This window comes from Esox lucius, chromosome 3, assembly GCF_011004845.1.
Source record: "Esox lucius isolate fEsoLuc1 chromosome 3, fEsoLuc1.pri, whole genome shotgun sequence".
Taxonomy (NCBI): Eukaryota; Metazoa; Chordata; class Actinopteri; order Esociformes; family Esocidae; genus Esox; species Esox lucius.
The window spans coordinates 17,781,986-17,794,145 of NC_047571.1; the positions used below are offsets into that span (position 1 = coordinate 17,781,986).

The window sequence follows — 12,160 nt, forward strand, 5'->3', positions numbered from 1 at the left end:
CACAGAGAAAGGATGACAAAAAAAAAAAAACCCTGGAGGCCATGCCATCCCAAGCTTACTTGTCTGCATTCAAAGTAATACGCTGAAAAACACTTTATGTACCACATTTATGCAAAGCCTCCAATATCATCCGCAAATAGCAAGTGAAAATATAAAAATTATATTAATGGTCATGCTGTTTTGGTACCAGCCTTTTTGTTGTTTTAATAGTGTGTGCAAACCTTGGTGCTAGAAGCTTTTAGGCATTTTATAGGAATTTTGCCCTGGATATGTATGCATATGTTGCATATATAGGCTATTTGTGTGCTTTCTTGGTTAAAGAGGGTAGGTGCTTCCCTGGTTAGGATTTGCTTATGGAAATGCTGACAAAGGAGTTCTGGTACATGGGCTTTAGTGGTTGGCTGTAGGACACAGTGCTGTACCGAGCCGCACACAAATGAGGAACTAAAGTGCACGGTGACGTAATGCGTGCCATGGTATACTTGTGGTTGAGGTTGCAGTGGTGTGGTAGCCTATATGGTGTACTGCTTTCAGTGCACATGGTTGTGTTCTTAGCAATTCATTATTTAATTGCTGGTACAGGCTATTGTGTTATTGTGAACGCATGCTCTCTCATGAAAGTCTAACCCTTCTATCTGAACCCTTCTGGAGTTGACCTGGATAGGTGCAGTAGTGATGGGCCATCAAAGCTTTCTGAAACGTTGAGGCTCGAGTCCACATACATTTCATTACTCAGTTTTTAAACACAGCGCACTTTATTGACATCTGCTGATCAGAAATACACATCACATCTTTCATGTTAATAAGTACTTTCCTGTCACGTTATCTTGCCACTACCTGTAATAATTTATAAGTTCCCGTCATTACCCGTTGAAGCTACGCCACAGCTGTGGTTACAAGTATTGAAAAAGATTGGATCTAAATTTGTTTAGTAAGGTGTCCAGTAGAGGTCAATGTTTCAAAGCACCTTGGCATCGCAGGACTTTGGAGGACTCTGTTTTGCGACAAAGCGACATCATTTTGTCGCTTTGACACATCGTACCAAAACAGTGTTTTCTAAACGTTACTGCTCTTGTTTCAATCTTCCCATGCAGTGAAACATACATACTGTTCATCCAAAATATAGATAGCTTGCTGTTTGTCCGAAAAGGTAGAGTTAGCTTGAAAGCTGACCTATCTACACTTAATGGAAACATGTCAAAGGGTATTGTAAAGAACTATTTAGTTACTCCAAGAACCATATGAACAACCTACCCACTTGAAAAACTTCCCTGAAAGGTTATCAAACAGTTCTTTGAAGAACCATAGAAAAGGGGTTCTTCTTGTTCAGTCACTGAGTCTGAGTACTGTTCTCTAAATTTGCTTTTTGTACACTTTTAGCAAGTTAGCAAAAATAAAATCAATTCCCAATGAATTGTTGCTTTGGCAAACAGAAATCATAGTTAGATGTCAAGCAAATGCAAAGCCTAACTTTTTTGGGGATCAGAGACCTCACATTTATTGATATCATAAGGCAGCAGTAGCACTTTAGAACAAAATTATACCTAATTGGTAGCTATAACAAACGGTGCAGAAATCCTAGCCCTCCGATAGTGGGAGTGTAGTCCCCTCTCACCACAGATCGCTGGCAGTCATCACTTTCTGGCTATGCTTTATTTTCTATTATTGAAAACATCTGCCCCACATTCACCACTAATAACTAGTTGAGGATAAAACCAAAACTGTGTTCTCTTTACTGTAGATCTATTATTTTCTCATTCCTGTAATCAAAGTTATAGAGGAACATCAGAGACTATGACAACATTATTTTAATGTGCCTTCAAAATGGCCTGTCACTCGCCTATTATAATTAGAGAGTAACCATTGTATGTATTTAACTGATTTATGATTAAGAGTGTAGTCTGGGTCGAAAGAATAGCCCAACATGCTTTGCATTTTTCTGAATAACAATGACCACATCCTGCAAGTGAAGAGTAAAATTGGTCTTATTCTTTATTTATTTTTGCATTTTATAGCCACCAGACCACCTACAAACAGGCTCAAATGAAACACAGAACATACACATATATAATTTCTTATGAATTCCAAGACCATTATTTAAATATAAGCATGACCATAGGTGACTTTGTAATTGGTGTTATTTGTGATGTAAATCTGGTTTTCAATCCCTTCATTCATGTGATTCAGGCCTTGCAGATGTCAAAACATATATTGCAGTAGAGATTTGATATATACTACCTTTCATAATGATTGCTGATGTTATATTACACCAAGACCACTGGTTTGAATGCTGAGCTATTTTCACACACTGTAAGGTCTGGGGCCTTAAACCCACATCCCTCCACTGTCCTTCCCAGGCAAACCTCAGTGAAACTCAATGAAAACGTTGTATCAGTAAAGTAATGGAGAACTCATGTGTATTAAAAGCACAAATGAGAAATAATAACAGAAAGATTGACTTCACAGAGAAAGGCTGCGGCGGGATGCACTGAAGAAGCAGGACTTCCCATGGAGCACCAAGTTAGGGCGGGTTCTTAAAACAATATTACTGGTAGATTATATGGAACTGAGTGCTAAAATAAGCTTGATTGAAACGGAAAATGGGAAACTTTGATGGAGGTAGCGGCACAAGAAAATCATCAAGAGGGGCTTGTGGCTTTGCGGACCCTCATTAAATCCCACACATGCAGTCAGAGCCAGCCCTAGCCTTCTGGAGGCCCTAAGCTAAATGTTGTTGGAAGAAAGTTTTGTCTTGGGTCGGACAATAATATGGCAGTAAGTTTGTTGTAATACACACCTTGTAATGGAGCGAATAGATTTCAGAATTGTAATTGGAAATACGTATTTTCCATATATCTGATTGGGAGTGACCAATAGAAATAAAAGAGGAAATACTTTTTGTTTGTTCGGTACAAGACGTTCTGGTGGTAATTCTTGAAAATTACCTTTCTTGAAAAACTGGAAGCAAGTTAAACCTGACTTCAGCTTTGTTGAGCAGAAATTATGTGACCAACAGTGGTTGCAATGGAGGTCAGCTGTGCAGGTGCATTTAGTTATTAATCAATGATATAATGAGATCTCAGACAGCAATAATCTTGTATCCATCAATTGTTGCAATTGGCCCTAGGCATGACGCTGGTTTTGAACTGAGGTGGTCCCACCACCCTACCAGACACCACTTCTAAAATGGCTGTAATAGCAAGAACAATTCATTACTATTGGTTCATTTTTAACATACCAAACAAATTGAAATAGTCAGTTATAATAGCTGTTAGGCAAACCATGAGTGTACATTGACACAGAACCCCACAGGTGGTCACATAAGACCAAGGCAAGACAAATCTGGAAGAACAGTCAAACTCCTCAAAAAAATATTCAGTTGCTATTCTTTGAGTTTGAGTCAGCACGCAGGTTTCAAGGTTTTCCCATAATAGAGGAGACCAACATTAGCATAAGCCTATTCCAAGTAAAGGCCACTCTTTTCTCAGCCAATTTCATAAAAATAACCAAAATAAAAACTAGGAATAAAAATATAATGGCCAGTTAACAGCAGCAGTATCCACCATCATTTCCAAGGTAGGGTAATCATGAGACACAAGGATGTGGAGGTCTTTGCCACCTAATATAATATAGTGACAATCTAAAGTAAGACTGATTAGATTAGTTACAAAATTACAAAAATGAACATATGTGCACATTAAGTGGAGAGTTCAAATGAAAATATTAAATGACAAAGAAAAATATTAATATATAAATGAAGAACATCAAACAAGGTCCTGAAAGCTTTTCAGACAAAAAGTACACTAGTCTTTTCTCTCTCCTTGAGAGGTAGGCAATACGCTTCGCCTAATTCTACCTTCCCTTGAGCTATGATTGTAAAGACATGTGCAACCTTCCAAAAGAGGTCGAGATACAGCCACCAGATAAAGGCTAAGCTGAGTCTACTACTCTCTAACAGCATCATAAGGTGTACAGGTTAAGTTGTATTCATCCCTGAAGTATATTATAATGTTATCATAAACACGTTACTATTAATTGAGAGTGAAAATTACTTGCAGCCTTGTTTTCAGCACTTTGTGCACATGGCGTTTGCAAGGAAAAAGTCACTGATTCTTATCCTTAGTATAGATTTTGAGGGATCATATACAGACATTTTCTAAATCCAAATATAAGGGAAGGGTGAACTAAGCACTTTATTTTCAGGGAAATACATTTTGGTGTATTCCCTTAAACCCACAATAAAGTGTAATAACATTACACATTATAGCATATTTCTTGTGCTATTTCTTATACAGTGTTTTTGCTTATGTTTATCAAAAATTTGTATAATTTAGAAGATAAACTGTCATAATCGTGCAAGAAAGTGCTGAAGGGTGAATTTTACCCTGGAAGTGTACCCCCAAATGCTTTAAAAAAAGAGTCATGCCTACTATGACAGTGACAAACAAGACATGTCAGGTTGCATTAGGGGTGATGGTGGTCAGAGGAGGGCAGGAGACTCTCATCTTAGACTGCTCTAATGTGGCTCAGAGTGCTCTGTTTAGTGTTACTGTGTGGGATCATTCTGATCAATGCACTTTGACCAAATGCATGCTTTATGCTTTCCCTTTTGAACACCAAAACCATCTTGCAGAAATTGGTCTTTTGATGACATGAATCATTATCTTAAAAATGTGTTCTAATTCAAATGAAGCCTGGAAGCTGTGAAAATTTCCATAAAATGTGCATATTTGGGGATAATGTAAGTTATGGGAATCCATCCAGGGATACCCATTTGTATAACTTACAACAACTATAACCCAGTAATATTGTGTATCCTTTACTTTTGTTTAGAAAGGTGCAAAACCCAATCACAGTGAATACACAAAAATACCAGTTGACTAGGGATAAAGATAATATAATATGACTGCCGGTACTTGGAATTCTACTCTCCATTACTTACTCTCTATGGCTTCAAACCAATGCTTCCTTCTTACTTAAAAAGCAAGGGCATATTTTTTTTATTGCTTGATTGCCCTTTTAGTAATTTCTTTCTCACATAAACATAAATTGAGCAACTTTGTTTAGATTTTTTGTAAACAGGAAATTACTGCAGTTTCTACATTTGAAAAATTGAAACAATGCTCCTGTTTTGACAGCAGTGCTGGGTGCCCTGGATCACTAGGCGCTTCAGAAAGTAGTGTGAATGCCAGATATTATTACATTGCGCAAAAACAGTATTGATAATCCCTATTCAGCCAAGCTTTTGCAATTGCGGTTCCACATTTAAATTCTTATTGGGATAATTTGGCACTTGTGAGTTATTAATTATAAATAAAAACATAATTCTTGCACCTAAAAATTTATTCGATCTAAAAGAAAATGTAAGTCTAATGGGCACTTGATGAACATTAGTGTCATTTTAATTTGACAATAGACATGAAAATCTGAATCCTTAGTTTTTTAATAGATCAGGTGTTTCATGCTGCATTGGATGTTCAAAAATAAAAGAGATGTGAATGTGAAGTCCCAGTTCTATTGTTTGCATTTGCCTTTAGATTCTGCCTTTCGGGTCAGCAGGCATAATCCAACAAAAAGAGCTGGGGAGATGTCTGTGAAAGAAAAGCAAGGGATTGAGATGCTAAAATGAAAGAGTAACTCAATCAGAACCATAGCACAAAAGTTTGGAAAGGCCTAAAATTGGCAATGAACAGGTCAGCCAATGAAAACAACAGAGTTGATGACATAAAAAAAAGAGTTGTGAAAAACACACTACAATGAGTGTCAGTGAACTCCATACACTGTTCGCAAACGATTTCGGCAGCAGACTTACAAAGGCTACACCGCAAGATGCAAACCTCAGATCAGCACTAAAAACAGAAAAGCCAGATTAGAATTTGCCAAAAAGTACAGGTATCAGCAAGTTTTATGGACAGATGGGACGAGTACCAATCTTTATCAAATGCATGAGAAGGCAAAAGTGGAGACAAATAGTAACTGTAGATGATCCAAAGCACACCGCCTTATCTGTGAAGCATGGTGGAGTTGATGTAACAGCATGGACATGGCTGCCTCTGGAACAGGCTCACTCATTTTTTGTTGATGATGTAACAAATGATGGCAACAGCATGACGGATTCAAAGTGTACAGGAAAATGTTGGATACCAACGTACATAAAAATGACACCAGGCTTATTGGACACTTCACAATGGAGTAGGACAATGAACCAAAACACACTGTCAACCAAGGAGTTCATCTGGGGGAAAAAAAGTGGAAAGTTTTAAACAGGCCAAGTCAATCTCCTGATTTAAATCTAACTGAACTTGAATTTCACTTGCTAAAGAGGAGACTGAAATCAGAAACTTCCCAAAACAGGCAACAGATCAAAATGGTTGCAGTAAAGGCTTGGCAAAGCATCTCAAAAGATGACACCATGTGTTTGGAAGTTGCAGAGTTACTGATGTTAATGCATGCAATGGATTTGTGAATAAATATTAGCCTACATTTGCTTTGAGTTGGATTGTCCCAAAACTCCCCTCCATGAACTGCCACCTTAACGTGGTGGAGGGGTTTGAGTACCCGAGTGACCCTAGGAGCTATGTTGTCTGGGGCTATATGCCCCTGGTAGGGTCTCCCAAGGCAAACAGGTCCTAGGCGACGGGTCAGACTAAGAGCGGTTCAAAACCCCCTTAATGATGAAAAAAATTATGAGTTCCGTGATGTCGCTCGGTATGGCGCAGCCGGGGCCCCACCCTGGAGCCAGGCCCGGGGTTGGGGCTCGTACGCGAGCGCCTGGTGGCTGGGCCTTTCCCCATGGGGCCCGGCCGTGCTCTGCCCGAAGGATCGACGTAGGGCCACCTTCCTGTGGGCTCACCACCCACCGGAGGGACCATAAGGGGTCAGTGCGGAGAGGATCGGGCGGCAGTCGAAGGCAGGGGCCTAGACAACCCGATCCCTGGACACGGAAACTAGCTCTAGGGACATGGAACGTCACCTCGCTGGCGGGGAAGGAGCCTGAGATCGTGCGTGAGATTGAGAGGTTCCGACTAGAGGTAGTCGGGATCACCTCTACGCACGGCTTGGGCTCTGGAACCACACTCCTTGAGAGAGGATGGACTCTTCACCACTCTGGAGTTGCCCATGGTGACAGGCGGCGGGCTGGTGTGGGTTTGCTTATAGCTCCCCAGCTCTGCCGCCATGTGCTGGAGTTGAACGAGAGGGTCGTTTCCCTGCGCCTAAGAGTCGGCGATAGGTCTCTCACTGTTGTTTGTGTCTACGGGCCGAACAGCCGTGCAGAGTACTCGACCTTCTTGGAGTCTCTGGGAGGGGTGCTGGAAAGTGCTCCGACTGGGGACTCCATCGTTCTAACGGGGGACTTCAACGCCAGTGACACCTGGAGGGGCGTGATTGGGAGGAACGGCCCCCCTGATCTGAACCCGAGCTGTGTTCAGTTATTGGACTTCTGTGCTAGTCACAGTTTGTCCATAACGAACACCATGTTCAAGCATAAGGGTGTCCATCAGTGCATGTGGCATCAGGAGTTTGTTTTTATTCTTAGTTGCTAAATCATAAATTAATTGAAATAGACAGAAATAAAATGAGACAGTCTGTACATTTGCTGCATTTATGCTGTATGTTCAAAATGCTATTGATCTGTTGAGAAAATATAGAAGACAAAATGTGCCCTCAGGTTCCAATGTTACATAATTTCATGCCTAGTCAACAGGGCTGATAGATAATGATAAATTAATTAAAACATTGTTGTGTAGTTTCACACAAAGGTTTACAGAATGTTTATATGAGGCATAATATACAAAACTCACCACTAGGCTTGTGTTTGTTCTTGATGGCTATCTCACACAAGTGTTTGGCTCTGAACATGAGGCCAATCTGTTCTTCTTTGGTGAGCACATCATCTGCCTCCACCTGTGTAGAAAGGATCATTCGATTCAGTTATTGATGAAACTTAAAAATGACAACAAACATCACGCAGCAGCGCAGATTCATATCAAAAATTTATTTATGTAAGGCTGACAGCATGGAATACATGAAATTGCAGATATTTGGTTAGAATTACGTTTCTTAAAATTGCCAGTGAAATGTACTAATAAATAAAGAATCTTTAGAATATATTAAAGCTTTATAAGACTTAACAACCAACTTTACAGTTTTGGATAACTCAAACATGATTCAAATTTTTGTGCGCAATATACTTAATTTATAATTGAAATATTTTTTTACAAATCAATCTACGTACATTAACCCATAATGGGAAAGCTGAAACACTGTTTAAGAAATGTGTGCCAATATATTTAAAATGAGAAACTGAAATATCTCTAATAAGTACCTAAGCCCGAACGTGAACATTTGAGGGGAGACCTGAATTCTCTGATGCTCCCCATCTAATCTTACAAAACTTGTGATGATCTCCCATCAAGAATGGAAAACACTTCCCAAATCCAGTTGTGCAGTGCTGTTAGAGATATATCAAAAAATATTCAAAGCTGTGATCACTGCCAAAGTTGCTTCTACAAAGGACTGAAGAAAAGGTCGGAATTCTTATCCACATGAGATATTTCAGTTTTGTATTTTAAATAAATTGGGACACATTTCAAAATATATGTTTTTGCTTTGTCATTGTTAGGTATGTGTGTGTATATTGATGGCAAAAATGTAACAATTCTAAATCAAGTCTCTAACATAAAGAAAAACGTAGAAAGGGAAGGGGTCTGAATACTTTCCAAAAGCACAGTTCAAAAGCCAGCATCTGTGATAGTATGGAGGTGCATTAGGGCACGTAGCATGGGTGACATGCACATCTGTGTACTGAAGTATGGACCAACTTTGCACACCGCGTCTGAGTAATTTTGACACATTTGTCTTGGCAGATTGGCTCCATATTTTTGAGGTTGGTGGAGGGATTCTTATTATTTTAAATAACGCCACAGATTTTCAATGCACTTGAGACCAGGACTGTGGGCCACTGTAGGATTTCACCTTTTCGTGAATAACTCAAAGTTATTTTCTCCATGGGCTTGCGTTATTTTCTAAAGCCATTTTTATATCAGCAATTGTCATGTTTTTACAGATACCCAGCCTAAAACCCCAAAGAGAAAACAACAAGAAAATGCCCAGTGACTAGGGAATCTCCCTAATAGGGTCAAAACCTAAAAAGAAAAACTAGAGAGGAGCCGGAATAGTACATGACCTTTTTTGCCACAACAATATTTTGCATGTTCATATGACCAGCAGACCAATAAATACAGGTCGGCTCAATTCCATTCTTCCAACATTTGTTTACATGATGCCCAGTCCATGGTCTCAGTTGGTCCAGCGGTCAAAACTGCTGCCTCCGGCACACAGTTTACAGTTTAGTCGTTCAGCAGACGCTCTTATCCAGACACATATATACGCTGAAGCGTGGGTTCAAATCCACAAAGTGATTGTTAGACTCCTGTTTGAGTGCTTTTTCAGAGAGTTTTATGTAACAGCCCTTACTTGGCAGTGCCTTACGGTATCTTCCTGATTACTGATCCAACTGTGCTTACTGCGATATCCAAATAAATAGATATTAATTTTCATAATTTATGCAATTGTTTGAATTTATCTCAAACTTCTGTAGAATGTGAAATCTCCAGCCTCTTTCTGTGTTAACTGGATAGTGAGAAAGACAGAATGGAAGGCCATTACTTCACTCTTCCTGCAGAAAAATCTAAAGCAATAAGGCATGTTTACATGAAGGATTACGCAATACATTGAGGCTTTGCCACAAGCCTAAGAACAGCACTTATCCTGGAGTTATCAAATGACAATCCCATGTTACTAAAACAGAAATAACTCATTTGTTCTTCCTGTAGTTATTACTATGTTTCATAGTAATTAGGGCGGCTTCATATAAAGTGTTAAAAGTATAGTAATAAAATTTCAATATCTCATCAAGTGGTACTGTAAAAGCTTTTCAAGCTGTTAGGTCAAACCCAATAGGTGTTTGTTTACGTCTTACACAGATACTGATTTCAACAGCAATAAAGAAGCGATCGCAACCAAGTTGACCCAAAGGAGGATTCATTTGATTTAATGTAGGCCAATGTTCATAGAATATTCTTATTCTTATTTTTGTTAAAATATTATTATGTATCTAGTAACCAGCTATAACGCCTATTCTGATTGTATATTTGAACACTTAATAACGTCAATATATCTGTCAATTATATTTAGGAGAGTAAAATGTGTGTTTTGTTAAAGACATGCCATGTTATACAAAAATGGCAAATACCAGTCCCTGAACCACACACAAGGTTGCACTGCAACACTTAAAATATAAAAATAATAAAAAATAATAAAACCACAATGCTTGATCCATCAATATTTTCACTAGTTTTCGTCTTGAAATAAGGATGTCCATTTTGAGAGCTGAATGGTGTTACAGAGGAAAGAAGACATTTATGGCCTAGGACGGTAAACAACCACAGATGGAACAACATTTCACCACACAGAGACAAGGATGGATACAACCTGTTTACTGTACTGGCTATGCCAATATAGAATATTCCACAGGTCTATTCCAGAGAAGCAAAAATAATTTTCACATTTTAAATCGCTTCTGACTTGTGTTACTTTAGGCAGAGGTAATGCCAGTGACAGGCCAGAAAAACAACTAAACTGGGCTTGCTGACATCAGCTCTTGAAAAGACAGGTGTCTTTGTCATCTTCATTCCAAATCTAAAGATGGTATATACAGCAAAATAATTATGTTTGACATTGAGTACTGTAGCCATTTAAGGTCTTTAAAAAACCATGCACAAAGATGTTGAATAAGAAAGATTTTAGACAGAACTCTATGCTCTAACTACATTTCATTAGTTTTTTCACAGCTGCAATTTTTAGGGCTTGTAAGAATGGTAAATGTAAAATGTCAATGTAAAACCCAGCAATATTTGATGTAATGAGTTGCCGATAAATGTAATATAAAATATTTCAGCTAAATAATAAGTAATAACTTATTACATCAATAGGTGGTTATAACATGAACATTAAATAACAACATACTAAGTAACATTAAGTAACAACCTTTTAGTGAATTATGAAATATCTTCAACAAATCACATTATAACGTTTAATTCAACAACCCTGTTTCCAAAAAAGTTGTGATGCTGTGTAAAATGCAAATGAAAACAGAATACAATGATGTGCGAATCACTTATCCCTATATTTAAATGAAAATAGTACGAAGGCAACATACAAAATGTTGAAGCTGAGAAATGTTATTGTTTTTGGAAAAAAACATGCCCATTTTGAATTTGATGCCAGCAACACATTTAAAGAGTGAGCAGGCAAAACCCATCTTTTATTTCTAATGGGATTTACATTCAACTGTAGGTCTTAACAGAAAGGCACAATCATAAAACAAAACATTGCAACAAAGATTTTTATTTACTGATTTTTACTTTTTACTCAAAAGTCTGCATACACTTAGTTCTTAACGCTATGTATTGCCCCCTTTATCATCAATGACTGCGTGCAGTCTTTTGTAATAGTTGTCTGAGGCCCCAAATTCTTGCAGGGGGTATAGCTGCCCATTCATCTTGGCAAAATGCCTCCAGCTCATGCAAAGACTTTGGTTGTCTTGCATGAACCGCACGTTTGAGATCTCCCCAGAGTCTCTCGAAGGTCATGAGACTGTGAGTGCCATACCAGAACTTTCACCTTTTTCTGCTGTAACCACTGGAGGATTTGGCCTTGTGCTTAGAGTCACTGTCGTGCTGGTCCAAGAGCGTCCCATGCGCAGCTTTTGTGCAGTAGAATACAAATTGTCTGCCAGTATTTTCTGATAACATGCCATCTATTTTCACAAGATTCCCCATGCATTTAGAGCTCACACACCCCCAAAACATCAGTGAGCCACCTACATGCCTCACAGTGGGGATGGTATTCTGTTCACTATAGGCCTTGTTGACCCCTCTCCAAACATAGCATTTATGGTTGTGACCATAAAGCTCTATTTTGGTCTCGTCTCTCCAAATTACAGTGTGCCAGAAGCTGTGAGGCATGTCAAGGTGTTGTCGGGCATATTGTAACTGGGCATTTTTGTGGAATTGTCGCAGTAAAGGTTTCTTTCTGGTAACTCGACCATGCAGCTAATTTTTGTATTGTCGTATTGTGCTCCGTGAAACAACCACAC

General features: G+C 38.8%; 1 protein-coding gene across 2 annotated transcripts in view; it reads right to left on the reverse strand.

Moving 5' to 3' along the window:
* The window catches only part of pth1r (parathyroid hormone 1 receptor), a 70,704-nt gene that overhangs the window by 21,234 nt on the left and 37,310 nt on the right, over positions 1 to 12,160 (reverse strand). For both annotated transcript variants that reach the window (XM_020042020.3, XM_034288649.1), the window contains one exon: positions 7,803 to 7,905. In XM_020042020.3, the coding sequence (XP_019897579.1) occupies positions 7,803 to 7,905 (103 nt within the window). The remainder of the gene's footprint in view (positions 1 to 7,802; positions 7,906 to 12,160) is intronic.